Here is a 22,367-nt window from a genome sequence, read left to right as displayed (position 1 = left end):
AGTGTTTCTCCAAGCATACATAACCACTTGTGACTGACTTGCCACTTTGATATCATTCTGCAACCTTTTTAATTCTTGTTTCAATGTCCTGGTAAGCAACTTAGGATATTTTGCATTCAAGTGAAGTTGTCATTACAAATCAGAACAATGTAATGCATTTTAATTTTGAAACCTTATCTGTTGAATTATTTCCATTCCAGTTCAGTATATTCAGATTAGATTAGCTTTATTTGTCACATGTATAATCAATTACCAAAACATACAGTGAAATGTGTCATTTGTGTCAATATCAAATCAGCGAGGATTGTGCTGGGTAGCCTATAAATGTCATTACATCACATGTTCACAACTCCCTAACCCTGACCATATGTCTTCAGAATGTGGGAGGAAACTGGAGCAGCCAGAAGAAACCCACACAGTCACAGGGATTACATACACAATCCTTACAGGCAGGACTGGGAACTGAATCTTATTTTCCATGGTTTTTGACTGGCTGTGGTCTTCAATACTCACAACATGGTCATAAAATGCACTTCAATTACGAAAAGGTGCTGACTCAGGTGCTACACACACAAAATACTGGAGGAGCTCAGCAGGTCAGGCAGCATCTAAGGAAGAGTCCATGTTTTGGGCTGAGACCCTTCTTCACAACTGAGAAGGAAGGGGGAAGATGCCGGAACCAAACGGTTAGGAAAAGGAAAGAGGCTAACTGAAACATGATAGGTGTATCCAGGTGGGTGGGAAAGATCAAGAGCAAGAGAAGAAAGAATGTGATAGCAGAGGATAGTGAAGAATAGGAGAAAGGGAAGGAGGAGGAGGCCCAGGAGAACTAATAGGAAGATGAGAAGAAATTAAAGGTCAGAGGGGGAACAGAGGAAGATTTGAGGGAGATTTGTTCACCGGAAGGAGAAATCCATATTCATGCTATCGGGTTAGAGACTTACCCAGACAAAATAAAAGTTGTTGCTCCTCCACCCTGTTCTGCGGCTTCATCTTGGTCAAGAGGAAGCCATTGATCAACACATCAGGACAGGAATGTGAGTGGGATTTAAAATGTTTGGTCACCAGGAGGTCCTGTTTGTGGTGCATGCTGTGGAGGTGCACACCAAAGCAGTCCCCCAATTTACAACAGGTCTTACCAGTGTAGAGGATGCTGCATTGGGAGCACCGGACACAATAGCCAACCTCAGCAGCTTCCCAGTTTGAAGTGTTGCCTCACCTGGAAGGACTATTTGGGGCCATGAATGGAGGTGAGGGAGCAGGTGAATAGGCAGGTGCAGCACTTAGACTGCTTGCAGGAATAGTGCCTGGAGGGGGATTAGTGGGGAGGGACAAACTGACAAGAGGATTAGTGGGGAGGGACAAACCAACAAGGGGATTATTAAGGAGGGATGAATTGACAAGGGAATTGCAGAGAGTGTGAAACCTGCAGAAGGTGTAATGTTGGGGGAGGGGGAGGGTTAGGGGTAAAGATATGTTTAGTGCTAGGATCTCTTTGGAGATGGCGTAAGTTTTGGAGGATAATATGTTGGATGTGGAGGCTGATGGGGTGGTAGTTAAGGGCTATTGTGGCATTGGGAAGATGGGGTGAGTGTGGATGTAAGGGAAATGGAAAAGAAATGGGAGAGAGCAGTATCAATATTAGTGGGAGGGTTACCCCATTTTTTAAAGAAGGAGGACATATCTGATGTCCTGGAATCAAAAGTAACACCCTGGGAAGAGATGTGGTGGAGGCAAAGAAACTGAGAAAGTTGAATAGCATTTTTACAGATGATAGGGTGGGAAGTGTTTCATCCAAATAACCTTGGGAATCAGTAGGTTTATAAAAGATGTCAGTGGACAGTATGGCTCCGGAGATGGAAACATAAAGATTGAGAAAGGAGAGGGAGGGATCAGAGATGAATTGTGTAAATTTAAGTGCACAGTTGAAGTTAGAGACAAAGTTGATAAATTTGACAAGCTCAGCATGAGTGCTTGCGCCAATTCAGTCGTCAATATAGCAAAGGAAGCGTGGGGAAGTATAATAGGGAAAGGCTTTGGAGTTTGGAGAAAGTGGGAGGACCCACCTTCTGAGTCTTGAAGGGCTCTGGACTGAAAAGTCGACTATTTACTCTTTTCCATAGATGCTGCCCAACATGCTAAGTTCCTCCAGTTTTCTGTGTGTGCTGCTTTGGATTTCTATCACCTGCAGACTGTCTTGTGCTTGAGACAGGAACTATTGGTAAAACCTGCCAGGAAGACCACTACAGATATGCAGTTAAAATTGCCACATTGAAGCTGTGTGTATGAACAGCAGGTGTTGGGAAGCATTTAGAACCTGTATTTCCCCATCTGGAATCTATCTCATTGTGAATATGTAAAATCCTTTAAACTAAAATGTGATCATTGTGTACCTAATTCTAACTACTGAAATAATGTTTGACCACAAGGAATCTAATTCATATGAGATTATAAGACATCGGAGCAGAATAGGAACCATTCAGCCCACTGGGTCTGCTCTACCATTCCATCAAGGCTGATTACGGATCCCACTGAACCCCATATACCTACCTTCTCGCCATATCCTTTGATGCCCTGACTGATCGGAAACAATCAGCTTCCGCCTTAAATATATGGATGGACTTGGCCTCCAATGCAGTCTGTGGCAGAGCATTCCACAGATTTACTACTCTCTGGCTGAAAATAGTCCTCCTTGCCTCTGTTCTAAAAGGTCGTCCCTCAATTTTGAGGCTGTACCCTCTAGTTCTGGACACCCCCACCATAGGATTACTGCTGCCATACTCTTCAGTTCCCTACCGTTCTGCACTAGAGGGTCAGACTTAATCCCAGAGGCACAACTGTTGTTTCCCTCAGGTACGTTGTTCCCCATCAACAGTACTCAAAATGGAGTACTTATTGTTGAGGGGAAAGGCCACTGGATGATATCCACTACTTGACATTCGACCTTTCCTTTCCTGACAGTCACTCATTTATCTTTCTCCTCTAGATTTGGAGTGAGGGGCCCTGTAGCTCATGTCTATCATTGTTTCAGTTTCCCAAACAAGCCAAAGGTCATCGAGCTGCAGATCCCGTTCATGATTTGGTAATGATAAACATTTTTCTTCAGTTTACACATATTTCATTGAAAGTGTGGAGAGAAAACGTGGGTACAGGACTTTATCTTGCTAAGCAGCCTCGTGTGGCACCTTATCAAATACCTTCTGAAAATCCACATAAATGACTTTGACTTATTTTATCATTAGTCTCCAAATACCTCAAAACCTCATCATAATAAACTCCAACACTTTACCAACTACTGATATTAGGCTATCTGGACCATAACTTCTTTTGTCTTCTTCTCTTCGTAAAGAGTGGAGTGACATTTGCAATCTTCCAGTCCTCTGGGACCATGCCAGAATCAAGTGATTCTTGAAAGATCATGACCAATGCATCCATTATTTCTACTGCAACATTTCTGGACTCTAGGATGTAGTCCATCTGGCCCAGGTGACTTACCCACCTTAAAACTTTTGACTTTGCCTCTCACTTTTTCCTTTGTAGTGGCAATGGCACTCATTCCTGCTCCCTGACACTCACAGACCCCTGGCACACTGCTAGTGTCTTCCACAGTGAAGACTGATGCAAAGTACCCATTAAGCTCATCTGCAATTTCTCTGTCCCCCATTACTACCCCTCCTGCATCAATTTCTATTGAAATATCAACTCTCACCTCCCTTTTACTCTTTATATAACTGAAAATACTTTTGAGTATCTTGCTTTATAGTATTGGCTAGTTTGCCCTCCTATTTAACCTTTTCCCTTCTAATTCCTTTGTAGTTGTCTTTTGTTGGAATTTAGAAGCTTCCCAAACATCCAACTTCCCACTCACTCACTCATGTGCAACACATCCCTTTTGTACAGGGCCCCTCTGCCCCAGAAGAGGTCCCAATTATCCAGAAATCTGAATCTCCAATTCTTCAGCCATGCTTGTACCTGCCACCTCATTCTATTCCTATCCTCATTGTCACGTGGTGCTGGCAGCAATCCTGATATTACTACCCTTGAGGTCCTGTTTCTCAGATTCCTTACTAACTCCCTGTATTGTTTTCAGGACCTCCTTCCTTTTTCCTGTTGGAACCAATATGCACCACAACCTCTGGTTGCTCAGTTTCCTTTTTCAGGATATTGTGGACATGTTTAGAAACATCGCAGATCCCAGCACTTGAGAGGCAAACTACCATCCATGTTTCTTTTTTGCATCCACAGAATTGCCCATCTGTCCCCTGACTATAGTCTCCTGTTACTATTGCCATCCTCTTAGGTTCCCTACCCTTCTGAGCCACAGGGCCAGACTCAGCGGCAGAGACACAGCTGCTGTTGCTTCCTGCAGGTGGGATCCACGCCACCCCCACAGGACTTAAATTGGACTACTTATTGTTGAGAGAGCCCGCCACACGGATGTTCTCCACAATCTGACATTCTCCCTTCCCTCTCCTGACAGTCATCTATTTGTCTGTTTCCTGTAGCCTTGGGGTGACTATTTCCCTGTCACTCCTGGCTATCACTGCTTCACTTTCCCAAACAAGCTGAAGTTCATTGATCTGCAGATCCCGTTCATGATTTGGTAACATTAAAAAAAAATTTAGTTTACATTTATATCTTTGAAAGTGTGGAGAGAAAATGAGGTATATTGTAATGTCAGCTGTTATATGATGATTAGTGCAAATCTTTCATTCTCAAATAAAGACATTTGATTGTAGAATAAGGAATTCTGTTACATTTAGGGGCAGTATGGCAGTATAGTGGACATTGTAAAGCTATTACAGCTCCAACGACTGGGTTCAATTCCACTGCTATTTGTGAGGAGTTTGTATGTTCTCCCTGTTTCCTCTGGGTGCTCTGATTTCCTCCCACACTCCAAAGACATATAATGAATTAGCAGTTAATTTGTCACATGGGAGTAATTGGGCAGTGTGGGTTTATTGGGACAGAATGGCCGGTTACTGTGCTGTATCCCCGAATAATTTATTTAAAGAAGTCATTCACTGGTGTTTCTTGCTTTATTTGTTCTTATTCTTTCATCCTGGGGAATGTGTTTTCATTGTGTCAAATCTCAGCTGGGCAGCAGATTTGTCAACTATCTGATCACTTCTTTGCTGGGAAGAAAAATTCCATGTAGGTTATTAAAATGCAGTGTTATGATACCAGCCCCCTCCTTTGTGAGAATTGCAAGAGCCCTAGTGAAAGGGGGGTCAATGACCCGAGAGAGAGAGCAAGAGAGAGAGAGAGACAGGCCGAATGGACACAGGAAATGGAAAGACAGCGACGTGCTGGATACCGCATTCCACTGGGACAAAAGCTGGCGACTGTGGCATTGTTCTCAGGAGACACCTGGGAACTGCAGACGTGCCAACTCGCAGGGACATTGTAAAGCCCTCGGGCAAAGTGGGCTGGTTGAGAGAGAGATTGCATCACCTGCAACCTGATTGACACCTGAGATCCCGTGAGGCAGTATAAAGAAGGGTCTGAAAGAGGACGACCCTCAGACGCACCAAGGAGACACCAAGAAGCACGATACCGCTTCCCGTGGGAACGGGAAGCCATTTTGAAGGAAGCCACGTGCGTTAAATTCCGAATGCGGAGTTTGTGGCTAGAACTAACAACGGGGAAGATCGCTCCCCTGATTCCACGGATGTTTTGGGCAAGTTTTTCCGTTTATCTCTCTCTCTCTCCAACACGTGAAACCAAAAAGGGAAAAGCCTGCAGACTTCAGAGTGACTCTTTATATTTCCAATTGGACTCAGTATTATACCCTAGACAACGAAAGAGCTTATTTCTGAGTGATTATTAATGTACCTGCGTTTTAGATTGAGTATTGACGCATGTTATCTGAATGTTTGTATTAACCTTAATTTTTGTGCCCCTTTATTAATAAAACTTTTGAAAATAGTACCATTGGACTTCAACTGACATATCTATCTTTGCTGGTAAGTGAAACCAGTTACTGGTTTCATAACAGCAGGAACATTTACCTGTTCCTTGATCCAGGTCTGCTCCTGGTGCTGTCCACTGCAGCTCAATTTTGTCTTTATCTATGGTTGCATGAAGGTCTGTGACTTTGCACGGTGGGAAGTTGACGATAGGTGCTCCTGGAGGTATTGAAAGTGCTCCTCCTGATTTCACCCTGCTGAAGATTCCTATTTGAGCCACAGAATCTTCTTTACTAACTGGAGGCTTTGGAGGATTTAAGTGAATAACACCTATTTAGAAGGAAAGAAACCAGAATTGAAATTGAAATTAATTTATTCTTGAAAATATGTGCTGAGGTACAATGAAAACCTTATTCATGCAGACCAATTCATTAAACAGTTTATTAAAATAATATCAATATAGAATAGATTGTAACAGGAATAGAGAAAGTGCAGTGCAGGTGAACAATAAGGTGCAAGATTGTGAGGTAGACTTTGAGGTCAAGAGCCCATTTTATTGTATTAGGTAACCATTTAATACTATTATAACAGTAGGGTTGAAGCTGTCTTGAGCCTGCTGGCATCTACTTTCAGGGTTTGCATCTTTTGCTCAATGGAAGAGTGGCAAAGAGAGGGGAGATGTGAAAGATACACATCTCCAGGGTCCAGACCATATGGATTGAACTATGGTTGAACCATGGATGCCTCCGGCACCTATTTGTTTCTGATTGGGGGAGAATTGAAGAGTAGAACCTCACTGCTTCCTAACAGAGTGAGGGGCAAGGACACTTAGACAGCCTTCTCCTCAAGTTCTTCTTGTTGTTGAGGAATAGCAGGTTGAAGGTACACAAGCTAAATGATATTTAATCTGACACTTTCTCTCTGATACCTTATGTTAAAGGAGAATGAAGGTCGACTGGCAGCACTTGAAAAGGAAAACGAAAAACAGCAACGGCAAAATTCAGAGCTTACTGAAGCTGGGTAACAGAGAGATTGCAGAATGAATTCTTTGGAAACGAAATTCACTTTGACCACTCATACATTGAAGCAGTAGAAATCAAGGTTATTGATTTGGAGAGTCGCAGTCACAGACAGAATTTGTGAATAATAGGACTCAGTGAAGACATTAAGAGCTGGGATCTTACTACGTTTTTTTCTTAATTCTTAATGGAGGTCTTTGGCTCAGAGGTTTTTCCTTCTCCTCCTGTACTCAACTGTGCGCATCGGGTGCTGAGACCCAAACTGTCAAAAGAGTTAAAACCGCGCTCTGTGATTCTTCAATTTCACTATGTGAACACTAAGGAGCACTTAATTCAAATTGCTTGTCAGAAAGGAATTATTGAACAACAAAGTCTTAAGTTTCGTCTGGTTGAAGATTATTGTCCTGAGGTAATGCAAGAAAGATTGTGTTTTAAATTGGTGATGTCAGAATTATATCAAAAGAATTTCCAACTGGCTTTGCTATACCCCACTAGTCTAAGGGATGTTCTGCCTGATAAATCGTTTAAATGGTTTAAATCCATGGATGACGCACAACAATTTCTTGAGGATCATTGTTTGAGCTCGGATGTCTAATAAATTTACCATTCCTTTAAGGTTTGTATACAATTGATTTATTAGTTAATAACCAGCTTATAGATTTGGACATTTTAAGTTTGTAGAACTTTGCCCTTGGGCTGATTCTTCTGGTACTTTGTTTTGGCGTATGTATGTTCATAATGTTTCTATGTTAAAGTTCCTTTCTTTTTCTTTTATTATTTTACTTTTTTAATTTTAATTGTTCGCTTTTGAAAATTATTAAGACTCTGACTCGGTGATCATTTGTTTTTTTCTTGAAATATTATTAAGATTGTATTCTGCTTCATTTTTTAAGACCTTGTCTTTTAAAATGGTCTGCAAATGGTTGATTTTTTTCTTAACATGTGTTTGGCATTCTTTTCGCAATATTTTGACTATGGGTTTTTTTTTTAAACTTTTTTCAAATTTTGGAGACTTGCCCTGAAGAGAGATGGGTGTAGGGAGGTTCTTAATTTTCTGTATCTATTTCAGGTGGTATCAATCTTCATCCCGAAATCTTTTTTTGATATTATTGATTCTAAAATTTCTTCATGTATATGGCAGAATAGAAATCCCAGGTTAAGTAAGAAACCTTTACAGAAATCAAAAAAGGAAGGCGGTTTGGCTTTGCTGAATCTTAGAGTTTATTATTGGGCAATTAATATTCAATATTTAACGTTTTGGACACAAGAGTTGGATGAAAATCAATGTCCACGGTGGATGAACCTCAAGTGGGAGTCTGTACAGGGTTTTCATTGGCTTCTATTTTAGGGGCTGCACTTCCCTTTGCAATTACTAAATTGAATAAACAAATGATAAATCCAATAATTAAACATACAATACAAATATGGTTTCAATTTCATAAATTTTTGGATTGAATAAATTTATCTTATCAAGTTCTATTATATTTAATTTTTTCCTTTCAACCATCTAGAATTGATCAAGCTTTTATTTTATGGAAAACAAAGGGAATAACATGTGTTCGTGATTTATTCATGGACGATTGTACTATGTCTTTTCAACAGTTGTCTAATAAATATAATTTGCCTAGATCACACTTTTTCAGGTATTTAGATTAGAAGCTTTCTGAACGCTACTTTACTTACCTTTCCGATATCACATCAAATTGAAGTTACAGAAAAAATTTAAAGTTTAAATCCATATCAGAAGAGTTTAATAGCATTTATTTATGAATTAATTATGAAAATACACTTAGGTACTTCTGATTAAATTAAGAATGAGTGGGAAAGAGAACTTCATATAACTTTATCTACAGAGAAATATGAGAAAATTCTTCAACTAGTTAATACTTCTACAATGTGTGCCAGACGCGCTTTGATACAATTTAAGGTGGTTCATAGGGCTCATATGTCCAAGGATAAGTTAGCTCGCTTTTACTGCCATATAAACCCTGTCTGTGATAGATTTAATTCTCATCATGTCCTCGCCTAGTTCCAGGGTCCGAGCCTGAGTCATGACCCAGGTACTGGGTCCTTGTGCTATCTCTGGCTCGGAGTCCAAGCGCAGGATCCTGATTCCCAGATCAATGTCCTGGTTCTGCTATCCTAGTCAAGTCCTAGCCCAGGCCCGGAAGCGTCTTGTCCAGGGCCTGTGTCATGTCCAGCATCCTTTCTTCCTCACTTCCCTTGTTTCCTTCTCATGCCTAGTCCTGTTCCTCGTAGTTTAGTGTCTGTGACTTGCATTTGGGTCTGCTCCCAATCCCCCCCCCCCTTATGACACTATGTTTATTCATTTGAAAATTAATAAAAAGATTGAAAAAGAAAGAAGCAGAAAACACAGGAAGCTTCTCAAAGAATCAAGCAATGTGCTCTGTTCATCAACTAGAGGTGTTATCACTGTATTTCTCCCTCTACAGGTGTTGCTTGAACAGATGAGAGCTTACATCATTCAGTTCTCTTCTCATTCTCTTGACCTACCCTGCATTTCTTCTACTTTTTTTTATTTTATCCCCCTGATTTTTATTTCTCCCCATTGCTTCATAATTCCATTCTCCATCTCTGCCATCTTATTCTCATTCAATCCATGGCATATTCCTGCCTGAAGTTCATAAATTTCCTCTAGAGACTTGGACACAAGGATCGAAGTTGACACAGACTAAGGGCATGCTGCTCTGTCAGAGTTACTGCTTGCCTGATGGGATTGTACCATAGTATGGATCAGGAGGTATTTTAAAATTCCGTTGAACTTAATTTAAGATAAACTAATACATTTGGAACAAAAGAGGAGTCCCAGTAATAGTAACAATGAAGTTGTGAGATCCTCAAGAATAATTTCTTTCTCAGTATTGTCCTTCAGGACAGGGAACCTGTCATCCTTCTGGAATTTCAGATATTATTCTACAAAAACACTAGTGTACTTTAAAATCACGTTTTACAGTTTTACACAGTTCATAGACAGCATTGGAAACAAGGCTCCAGTAATTACACAAATATTCTTGAAATATTCTATACACCACACTCCTTCCCACTTACCTATAAATTCCAACTCATTTCAATTAGACCAATAGCATATTTTCAGAGTTTTACTGTAGGAACCAATGTTTTGGAGTGAAGGAGGATGAGGGGGTGACTTGACAGAGGTTTACAAGGTGATAAAAGGCATAGAACGAGTGGATAGCCAGAGACCTTTTCACAGGATGTAAACAGCTAATACAAAGGGGCATAATTTTAAGGCGATAGGATGAAAGTACAGAGGAGTTATCAGAGTTAGGGTCTTTACACAGAGAGTGATAGATGCATGGAATGCCCTGCTAGGGCTGCTGATAGAGGCAGATACATGAGGGACATTTAAGAAGTCTTAGATAGGCACATGAATGATAGAAAAATGGAACGTTATGTAGGCAGGAAGGGTTAGATTGACCTTAGAGTAGATAGAAAGGTCAGTACAACGTTTTAGCCTGATGGACCTTTATAATACTGTAGTGTTCTATGTTCGATGTTCTTTCTAAATCTGGACACACCAGACAGTATCCACAGCAGCACATTGTAGACAGACAGTGAATGCAGGTGGAGTTGTGGGATTGTGTTCTTCCTGATGATGAATGACTGGACAAACACAGGCAAGATTGCCAGAGGAATGGGCACCAGTTCACAAAGCAAGCATACAATTCAATGGCTCACCCTGACATTACATCATAAACCAGGGAAGGCTTAGATGGATGTAAGTTAATGAAGACAAATGGCACTAGCACAGTCAGCATGGACAAGTTGGGCTAAAGGGCCTGTTTGCATGTTGTACAGCTCAATGATTCTCTGACACTGTAATGATAAACAAACCTGTGTTGTCTTATTGTGAAATCCTAATATTTATTACCATTTTCTGTGTATCCTGGTATGTACATGGCACTCCCATCTGTTCTGTTTGTCTTCGTGGTAGACCCTTCCTTTCCCTTTACCCGCACTTTGAAGTTGTATCTTCCATGTCCAGTAGCTGGCAGGAAATACTTAGAGTACACCCCATCATTGCTGACAATATCAGCACCTAAAAGTAAGTAAAGGTCAATGATTTTCAGCTGAGGAGAGAATGCAACACTAATAATACAATTTGTTTAAAAGCTGCCTATAGAAGTTTCCTAATCTCATCTCATTGGTAGTCCATTATGATGTCCTCAGTATATGATCAGGTCAAGAACAAACTTCAAATTTTAAATGTTTTCATTGCTGTGTATGCTGACAAATGTGAGATACTTCTAAGGCAACATTCAAGAATGGCAATTTTTTCATTAATTTCTCTGTTCCAACTCATCCACTGAACGCATACAGTAAAAAAGCCCTATGGCTATCTTGAATATTCATCATCGGTCAAGTCCAATACCAAATTTATTTTACATGTTTATGATGTACATGTGAGAAATTCTATTTCTCAAAGAGAATTTTATATGACTTACCTGAACCATTATCTAAAAGCTCCATTTCTTTTGTAGGACCCGTGGGTGCTTCAACAATGATTATCACTCTCGCAGATAAGACTGGTAAAAATCCTTGGGAGACTTTCACATAAATAAGCACTGGACTAGTGAGATTCTTTCTGGTGATTTTTGTGTTGACTGTGACAGGGTGAACTTTCTCATCCATTGCTCGGGATGTTACTATAACTGTTAATTGTTGCTTATTTCCAGGATTCCTGATACTGTAAGTCCAAGTTCCATCCTGGAAGATGATTATGGTTAGTTCTATGATAACCAAAGGCAGGAATAACTTCTCAGTGATATTTAAAATCATAAATACTGGATACGTGGTGTGACTGATTATCTCTGTGATTGGCAGCATTGAGAAAGTTGTGGTGAGTCATTATCTTCAGTGCTGTAAAGATACTATAAGATCATAAGACAGAGGAGCAGAATTAGGCCATTGGGCCCATCAAGTCTATTCCCTTATTCCATTATGGCTGATTTATTATCCCTCTCAACCCTATTCTCTTGTCCTCTCCCCGTAACTTTTGATGCCTTTGGTAATCAAGAATCTATCAACCCCTGTTTTAAGTGTACCCAATAACTTGGCCTTCACATCCATCTGTGATAACAAATTCCACTGATCCACCCCCCTCTGGCTAAAGAAATTCCTACTCGTCTCTGTATCAACAGGATGTTCTGATGTCATGGTTTTGAAGGGAATTTAATGCAAATAAATGTAGTTCAGAAACCTAAATATATTAACCAGCATTCTGCTAAATCCAGGCCCATTTCCTACCACTACTCTTGTCAGTTTGCAATGTCAGAATGGTAATGGCTGGTAATGATGCCAATAATACATCATGTTGGAAGAGCAATATCACATGAAAGAATTACAAAGTGATATAGCTCAGAAACAGCATCTTTGACCCATCAAATATAAACCAACCATCAAGCAACCATTTTACACTAACCTCAAATCCTATTTTATCTTCTTCTCATTCCCAACAACCTTTCAAAGTCTAACCTTATGACCCTGCTGTGAGAGGTGGGAACATGTTAAGGCTGGACGACAGGGCTCTGGTGAAGCTGTACAGGACAATCCCCTGTACGGTGGATACAATGGATTACAGAAACATTGATGAACTCCAACCATACTGTACCATCAACTTTGTGAGAAGAGGCTCAACATCGAGTGAGCACATGATACAGCACAGGGAAAGTCAACAGGACTCAGCACAGCCAGCAATTCTTTTATCACCAAAGTACCTGTAATGTGAGAATCATGTACAAGACAGGAAAATAGCAAATGAAATGAAAACAGACAAACTGGCAATTCTTGGACTGAGTGGGACAAGATGGAGGTCGTCTGCAGAGACTTGACTATGACTAACAGGATAAATTTCATCTACTCAGGCCATCAGAGCAATGATGCACTACACACAGAGGGTGTAGCCTTCATGATGATGCCAGAAGCATGCAGAACAATGACACGAGAAGCCATCCATTCCAGAATCATCACTGCTAGGTAGAAAACCATGCACTAGAAGATAACAACTCAAGTTATCCATTGTTGTGTATCAACAAACAACGCTAATGAAGAAGACAAAGACGAGTTCTACAGTTCTGTCAGTGGAATCATCAGCACAGGGAAGGAAAAAAGACCTGACCATGGTCATGGGAGATTTCAATGCCAAAATATGCAAGGATAATGCAGGATATGAACATGTAATGCGAAAACACAGTCTTGGAGAAATGAATGAAAATGGAGAACAATTGGCTGAAACTTGTGCTATCTTTAAGCTAATTATTGAAAGAAGCTTATTCCTACACAACTAAAGACACAAGGCAACATGGATGTCACCTAACAAGGTAACAGAGAACCAAATCAACCATGTATGCATCTCAAAGTTGTTTCAAAGATCACTCTATGATATAAGAGTGAAACGTAGAGGAGATGCTGAATCAGATACCATCTTCTGATCACCAAAGTATCGATGAAGATTAAAAAAAATCCTATGCACCATCCAATCAGTGACAGGAGTACAATGAGAGCTACTTGAAAGACAAGGAAACTGCTCAGAGATTTGCCCTCACACTTTGCAACAGGTTCCAGGCACTTGAAGACCTTGATATCAAAGATGAATGGAGTGCTGTCAAAAGGCACAAAATGAAACTTGCAAAGAAGTTCTGGGGAAAAGGGACATTTGAGCTCAAGGAGTAGACTACACAAGAAATGAGGGAAACAATCAGTAAGTGGGAACACTAAAAGAAAAATACAACAGAAGCAGAACAAGGAATGAAAAAGCAGAGGCACAAAGAGAGCGTAACAGATTTCCCAAGGAAGTGAGGAGAAACAAGGAAGGCAGAGGGCGGCTGTAGATGATTCGTATTCTGCAAGGAGGTCAGTAACCAGTGGCGATCCCCAGGAATGTGTTCTGGGACCTCTCCTCTTTGTGATTTTTGTAACTGACCTGGATGAGGAAGTAGAAGGGTGGGATAGTAAGTTTGTTGATGACACAAAGGTTGGGAGTGTATTAGATAAGCTGGAGTGTTGTCAGAGGTTACAGCGCATCATTGATAGCATGCAGAACTGGGCTGAGAAGTGGCAGATGGAGTTCAACCCAGATAAGTGTGAAGTGGTTCATTTTGTTAGGTTGCATTTGAAGACAGGATATAATGTTAATGGTAAGACTCTTGGCAGTGTGGAGGACAAATGAGATCTTGGGGTCCATGTCCATAGGACACCCAAAGCTGATGTGCAGGTTGACAGTGTTGTTAAGAAGACATATGGTGTCTTGACCTTCATCAACCGTGGGATTGAGTTCAGGTGTCGGGAGGTGATGTTGCAGTTATATAGGACCCTGGTCAGACCCCACTTGGAGTACTGTGTTCAGTTCTGGTCATCTCACTAAGGAAGACTACAGAGTGCAGAGGAGATTTGCAAGGATGTTGCCTGGATAGGGCATACCTTATCAGAATAAGCTGAATGAACTTGGCCTTTTCTCCTTGGAACGACAGAGGGTAGGACATGACCTGATAGAGGTGTATAAGATGATAAGAGGCATTGATCATATGGATAGCCAGAGGCTTTTTCCCAGGGCTGAAATGGCAAATACGAGCGGGCATAGTTTTAAGGTGCTTGGAAGTAGGTACAAGGGGGATATCAGAGGCAAGTTTTTCACACAGGGCAGTGGGTGTGTGGAATGCACCACCACTGGGTGGTAGAGATAGATGCAATAGGGTCTTTTAAGAGACTCTTAGGTAGGTACATGGAGCTTAGAATAATTGGGAAATTCTGGGCAGTTTCTAGAGTAGCTTACATGGTCAGCATAACATTGTGGGCTGACAGGCCCACATTTTGTAGATTTCTATTTCTCTCTGAAACATTGAGATGGACAAGAGAGAGCACATGAACATCTTTAAATTTCAAGCAGAACAATCCTCATTAAATAGTAAAATGAAGGAACTGTACGATACAACCAAGGAACTAGCTGGCAACTTCAACCAGATCAACACCCAAGTGAAGGATAAAAATGGATATCTCATACTAAAGAAGATGAACAGCTCTAACAGTATATATTTTCTTTATCTCTAAGAGTGTCATAGGTTTTAGGGAGAAGACAGGTTAAAGGAAAATTCAAGCCACCATGATTAATTAGCTGAGCAGACTCAATGACCCAAATGGCCTCATTCTGCCCTCCAGAACCTTCTTTAATTCCAGAAGCACCAGCAGACTTAGATGCCAACTGTGCCAAGCTATCAATGAAGGAAATCATACAGGGAATCAAGAGTTAAAGTCTAGAAAAGAAGATGGCCCTGTCATTGGATCACCAGAGACATTAAAGGTAGACCCTAAAGTTTCAGTAAACATCCTATACACTTTGTTCTGCAACACCCTGTTGAAACTTATGAAACATGGAATATCACAGAAATGTATCAATATCACCAGGAATTCCTGCAACATCATGTCATGCAAAGTCATACATGCAGGGTAATTGTCAGAAAGCCACACTCAGCTTGGAGAAACAACACCTTATATTCTGTCTGGCTAGCCTCCAACCTGATGGCATGAACATTGATTTCTCTAACTTCTGTTAATGCCCCTCCTCCACTTCTAACCCCATCATTCATTCATTCATTCATTATTTTCCCTTTTTCTCTCTTTCTTTTTCTCTCTCTATCTCTCTCACAATCACTCCTGCTCTCCATCTCCCTCTAGTGCTCCCCTCCCCCTTTCTTTCTCCCTAGGCCTCCTGTCCCATGATCCTTTCCCTTCTCCAGCTGAGTATCTCTTTTGCTAATCAACTTTCCAGCTCTTAGCTTCATCCCACCCCCTCCTGTCTTCACCTAACATTTAGGATCTCCCCCTCCCCCTACCACTTTCAAATCTCTTAATATCTGTTCTTTCAGTTAGTCCTGACGAAGGGTCTTGGCCCGAAACGTCGACTGTACTTCTTCCTATAGATACTGCCTGGCCTGCTGCATTCCACCAGCACGTTGTGTGTGAAGTTAGATAAGTCACCGGGACCGGATGAGATGTACCCCAGGCTACAGTGAGAGGCAAGGGAGGAGATTGCTGATTCTCTGGCAATGATCTTTCTGTCACCAATGGGGATGGGAGAGGTTCCAGAGGATTGGAGGGCTGTGGATGTTCTTCCATTATTCAAGATAGGGAGTAAAGATAGCCCAGGAAACTATAGACCAGTTCTTGGTAAGTTAATGTAGAAGATCCTCAGAGGCTGGATTTATGAATATTTCAAGATATATAATATGATTAGGAATAGTCAGTATGGCTTTGTGAAAGGCAGGCCGTGCCTTATGAGCTTGAATGAATTTTTTGAGGAGGTGACTAAGCACACTGATGAAGGTAGAGCAGTAGATGTAGTGCATACGGATTTCAGCAAGGCATTTGACAAGGTACCCCATACAAGGCTTACTGAGAAAGTAAGGAGGTATGGGATCCAAGGAGACATTGCTTTGTGGATCCAGAACTGGCTTGCCCTCAAAAGGCAAAGAGTGGTTGTAGACAGGTCATATTTTGCATGGAGGTCAGTCACCAGTGGTGTGTCTCAGGGATCTGTTCTGGGATCCTTACTCTTTGTGACTTTTATAAGTGACCTGGATGAGGAAGTGGAGGGATAGGTTAGTAAATTTGCTGATGACACAAAGGTTGGGGGTGTTTTGAATAGTGTGGAGGGCTGTCAGAGGTTACAATGGGACACTGATAGGATGCAAAACTGGGCTGTGAAGTACCAGATGTTGTTCAACACAGAAAAGTGTGAAGTGGTTCATTTTGGTAGGTCAAATATGATGGCAGAATATAGTATTAATGGTAAGACTCTTGGCAGTGTGAAGGATCAGAAGGATCTTGGGGTCCAAGTCCATAGGACACTCAAAGCTGCTGCGCACGTTGACTCTATGGTTAAGAAAGCATATGGTGCATTGGTCTTCATCAATCGTGGGATTGAGTTTAAGAGCTAAGAGGTAATGTTACAGCTATTTAGGAACCTGGTCAGACACCACTTGGAGCACTGTGCTCAGTTCTGGTCACCTCACTACAGGAAGGATGTGGAAACCATAGAAAGGGTGCAGAGGAGATTTACAAGGATGTTGCCTGGATTGTGGAGTATGCCATATGAGAAAAGGTTGAGTGAACTTGGCCTTTTTTCCTTGGAGTGACAGAGGATAAGAGGTGACCTGATAGAGGTGTAGAAGATGATGAGAGGCATTGATCGTATGGATAGTCAGAGGCTTTTTCCCAGGTCTGAAATGGCTAGCACGAGGGAGGACAGCTTTAAGGTACTTGTAAGTAGGTACAGTGGAGAAGTCAGGGGTAAGTTTTTTTACGCAGAGTGTGGTGAGTGCATGGAATGGGCTGCCAGCAACAGTGTTGGAGGCAGACACGATAGGGTCTTTTAAGAGATTCCTGGACAGGTACATGGAGCTCAGAACAATAGATGTCTATGGGTAACCCTAAGTAATTTCTACAGTAAGGACATGTTTGGCACAGCTTTGTGGGCCAAAGGGCCTGAATTGTGCTGTAGGTTTTCTATGTTTCTATGTTTCAATGTTCAAAGGCGTACAAACTGTGCAAAAACAATAGAGAAAAATAATAAATAAATGAGCAACAAATATCGAGGACATGAGATAAAGAGTCCTTGAAATTGAATCCATAGGTTGTGGGAACAGTTCAATGATGGGGTAAGTGATGTTGAGTGGAATTATTGCATCTGGTTCAAGATCCTGATGGTTGAGGGGTAATAATTGTTTCTGAACCTGGTGCTGTGGGTCCTGAGGCTCTTATATTTTCAGCTTGATGGCAGCAGCAAGCAGAAAGCATGGTTTGCTTTCTGTGTCCCTAATGATGGATGCTGAATTTCTGTGAGAGCGCTCAAAGTAAATTTGCTCAAACTGGGGAGGGCTTTACCTGTGATGGAATAGGCCATATCCACTACTTTTTGAGGGAATGTCTGTTCACAAGTGTTTTGTTTTCATACCAGGCCATGATAGAACCACTCAATATATTCTCATATAATCTGTCAAAATTTCTGTAAGTTTTAGATGTCATGCCAAATCATTACAAACTTCTAAGGAAGTAGATTTAATGCACTTACCTGCTGGGCCCTGGAGAAATCCTCTGAAATGCTGACCAAGGAACTTAACATTGCTGTGCCTCTCCACTATGATTCCCTAATGAGGACTGGCTCATGGACCTCCAGTTTCCTCCCCCTGAAGTCAATAATAAGCTCTTTGCTACCTGACATTGAGCAAGAGGTTGTTGTGGCACCACTCAGCCAGATTTTAATCTCCCTCCTCTAGGCTGATTCGTCTTCACCTTTGATCTGGCCAGCAGTGCGTGTCATCAGCAAACATGAATGAGGCATTGGAGTTGTACTTAGCTTCTCTGTCATAAATGTTCAGCAAATGAAACAAATGTAGTGTGATAAACATAACTGTATACACTAGTCCAATTTCATCTGTAGATTAGAAAGTGTATGGCAGTAAACAGATAACACTCAGTCAATAGAAACAAAATGAACATGACCAAATAATGGACATTGACCGTCATGTTAACAGAAAGTAAAACCAGAAAACTCTGTGGAAACTGGACAGGTCCATCAGCATTGGTGAAGAAAGAAATAGAGAATCTTTTAAATAGGTAGATGAATACCTGTGCAGTGCCTTCAATTTCGAGCCGTGCGGTTTGTACGTTCTCTTCTATGATCAAGTCATTGTTGCTGTATACCTTTCCATTGGGGTCACATACAAATATTTGTGGTGTGGACACCTCCCAAGTGAACACAAAGTGTGTGTTGTTTCCAACAGTTTTATCAACAACAATTGAATCATTAAACCAACTGTTTCCATCAACACTCCTTCCTGTACTTTCAAGCTAGGAACGAGGAAATAAGCATATTTTATTACATAGCACTTGGTAACATAAAAACAATAGGACATTAATTGTCTAAGGTAATCAAACCTGGATTGACTGTTGATTAATGTCACCATCTCCTGATACTAATTCAATGAATGCATCAATTAGTCCATTTGTGTCCACGTTGTCAGTGGCTGCAAACTGTCGACCTCCTATTTAATGGAAAATGAAAAATAATCCATAACTCAGATATTATCCATGGTTTCCTCTTTTCTTCCTGATCAGTCCAACCGTCACTCTAGTTATCCTCCTGCTTGTCACATATGTTCAAAGTGTCATTTCATTATCAAAGTATGTATGCAGAATACAACTCTGAAATTCATCTTCTCCAGATAGTCATGAAATGCAGAAAAATTATGGAGTTGTTCAAAGAAAACACATCAACAACCCCCCACCACACACAAAATGAAGAAACAACAAACCCTGCAAACTCCAAATCCCTTCAACTCACCGTCAATTGTAAACTAAGATATCACCCACAAGGAAATAAAACAATGATAATAACATCAAACCCCCACCTTCCCTCTCATATACAATAAACTAGCAGGTCGCCCAGTTGGAATAAAAACAGCAACAAGAACATCAGACTTCAAATCCCAAACAACACCCCCCATCCGCATACAAAAACAAATGTGTCACCAACGCAGATAAACAGCGAGAAGAACACCAAACCCCAAACCCCTAGCCCACAAATTAGCAACAAGAAAGTATATGGGCAAAATTCAAGGAAAAAAACACATAGAACCAAAAGATACCAATATGACCTACAGTTAGATTGAATAACAGTTCAACCCACAAATTGCACCGTTCAACCACTCGCTCACCTCTGGATTTGCCTCAATGTTTCACTTTTTCTCAATGCTTTTATTGGCAAGAAATGTAGCTCATCATGGCCCCAAGTCTTGTTTCTGATCTTCTCTTCGAGGTAGCTCATATTCGTGCTCCTCTCCCAGAATTTTCTGGTATAAAACACCTTGGGATGTTCCTTAATCCTGCTAGCCAAAATCTCTCAGGTCCCCTTCCAGCTGTCCTTGGTCCATTCTTAAGCTCTTTTCTGGCTACCTTGTAACTCTAGAGCACCTTGCTTCCTAAACTTAAGTAAACTCCTTTCTTCTTCTTGATTAGACATTCCACCATCTTTTGTTAACCGTAGTTTCTTCAACTTGCTATCCTTACCCTGCCTCAATGGGACAAAACTATCCAGAAACCTATGTAAGTGCTCTCACCACTGCCTGTAAGGAGTTAGTATATTCTCCATGTGTCAGCCTGGGTTTCCTCCAAGTGCTCCCACAGTCCAAAGACATACCAGTTGGTATGTAAATTAGCCATTGTAAATTATCCTGTGATTAGGCTAGGATTAAATAGGGGGACTTGTGGGTGGCGCAGCTCAAAGGGCAGTAAGGACCTATTCTGTGCTATATCTCAATAAATAAATTAGAAAAGCAAACTCCGCATTTCTGTTGTGCATTTCCCTGAGTAAATCTTTTCCTATTTTCTACTCCCAAGATTCTGCCTATTAGGATCAAAATTTTCCCTCCCCAAGTAAGTACATTCCCATGCTCCTATCCTATCCACGACTATGTAACGTCAGAAAGTTGTCATCGCTCCTCCAAAATGCTTGCCCACCAAAAGATCTGTCACCTGACCAGGTTCACTACCAAGTACCAGGTCCACTATGGTCTATCCTCCAGTCAGCTTGTCCACATATTGTGCTAACAATCTGTCCTGGACACACCAAACAAATCCTGCCTCATCAAAATGTGTTACACTTCAGAGGAGCCAATCAACGGGGGGAAGGTGAAGACACCCATGACAACAGCCCTGTTATCTTTGCACCTTTCCAAAATCCTTGGTATCTGCTGCTATTGGGGGGTCTGTAGAATACTCCCAATCGCTCCATTCTTGTTTCTGATTTGCACCCATACTGACTCAGTAGACTATCCTTCCACAACGACATTGCTTTCTGCCACTGTGAAACTATCACTAATTAGCAATGCCATCTCTGTTACCTCCCTCACTGTCGGTCTGAAAGACTAAAACCCCAGAATATCCATTAGCCATTCCAGCCTTTATGACAGCCACCTTTCTCTAATGGCCACAACCTCATAGTTCGATATACTGACGCATTCTCTAAGTTCGTCACCCATGTCCTCAGTCTTCCTGCATTAAAATAGACACATTTCAACCCATCCAACAAACTGCAATTATGCTCTATCCACTGCCTCCCAATCTCGCTACACACTGCATTTACCTTTTTACCAATCTCTTCATCCTCTGATCTATCACTATGCCATCTCCACTCACTGTAAAACTAGTTTAAACCCATCACAACAGCTTGAGCAAACCTGCCCAGAAGAATACTAGTCACCTTCATGTAGAAAAAGTTGAAAAGATCTACTAAATAGATTAAGCTTTATTTCAACTGTGGTGGTGACAATGTCTATCATTCTCTTCTATACAGATGTGTGGATTTAACAAGACTTTTTGGGTAAGTGTGCTGCCATGGATGAAGATTCTTTACTGCATAGAAGACAAAAGGTTGGAATAAAGGGGTCTTTTAAGCTAGAGAGACATAACTAGAGAGTCTGCCAAGGATCAGTTGGTGGTCATCAGTTATTTTGATTAGGTTCATAACTTTGATGAAGGGACAATGGGACTTCTGTGGTCTTGTGTAGGAATCACCAAAAGTTAGCAGACAAGTGCAGCAGGTCATTAGAAAGGCAACCCGGTACAGTGTCAGCTGTATGATTGGAGCTCAGTTCTCACCACAGTCTGTAAGGGCTTAGAACTTCCTTCTTGTGACTACGTGGGCTTCCTCCAGGTGTTCCAGTTTCCTCCTATTTTCCAAAGACGTACAAGTTCGGGTTAATAAATTGTGGTTTGCTATGTTTTGGCAATTCTTGCAGGTTGCTGCCAGAACATAGAACACACAACAGTTCATGCCCTTTGGCCCACGATGTTCGGTCAACCTTTTCACCACTCAGACTGTGTTGGAAATTAATGCAAATAATGCATTTACTTGCATGTTTCAATGTTTTGATGGACATGGGAGAAATAAAATCCTTATTCTTAAAATGAGTCATTCACCTTTAGTACAAAAGGAACAGAGTCTATAAATTGAATGTATTACTACAATTGTGTCATCCCTCCTCACTGGTGAAGATCTCCACCCCTGGTGAATCTCTGCCCCATCTCCAAATATGTTCTCACACAGTTTATCCTGTTGCTTACTATCTGGCTACTTGTTGCTGGTTACCTGTCTTTGCTGAGAGCTGGTCTAGATCCTTGGCTGCACTTGGCCCTAATGCAATTGTGTGGATCATGGCTCTACTTTGTTCCACCTCTGTGAAACAACTGTTAATACTGTTGTCCTCTCCATCCGTAAGCAGAATAATTTCATCACCATTTGTATCTTCATCATCACCACGAAGTACCTGCAAGACAACGAGTTGCCAACAAGTTGAGTAAAATGTAATCCCTGAAAGGAATGTGTTAATGAAGTTTTCCAGACCTA

General features: G+C 41.2%; 1 protein-coding gene across 4 annotated transcripts in view; it reads right to left on the bottom strand.

The window, feature by feature from the left end:
* The window catches only part of LOC140736728 (calcium-activated chloride channel regulator 1-like), a 75,687-nt gene that overhangs the window by 951 nt on the left and 52,369 nt on the right, over positions 1-22,367 (bottom strand). For all 4 annotated transcript variants that reach the window (XM_073062601.1, XM_073062604.1, XM_073062603.1 and 1 more), the window contains 6 exons: positions 22,110-22,287; positions 18,899-19,005; positions 18,590-18,811; positions 11,413-11,674; positions 10,839-11,006; positions 6,012-6,239 (listed from right to left, as the gene is read on the bottom strand). In XM_073062601.1, the coding sequence (XP_072918702.1) occupies positions 6,012-6,239; positions 10,839-11,006; positions 11,413-11,674; positions 18,590-18,811; positions 18,899-19,005; positions 22,110-22,287 (1,165 nt within the window). The remainder of the gene's footprint in view (positions 1-6,011; positions 6,240-10,838; positions 11,007-11,412; positions 11,675-18,589; positions 18,812-18,898; positions 19,006-22,109; positions 22,288-22,367) is intronic.

The sequence above is a fragment of the Hemitrygon akajei genome, chromosome 12, assembly GCF_048418815.1.
Source record: "Hemitrygon akajei chromosome 12, sHemAka1.3, whole genome shotgun sequence".
NCBI lineage: Eukaryota > Metazoa > Chordata > Chondrichthyes > Myliobatiformes > Dasyatidae > Hemitrygon > Hemitrygon akajei.
The sequence above is the reverse complement of the archived record's forward strand: the minus strand, read 5'-3'. Positions and strand labels throughout refer to the sequence as shown.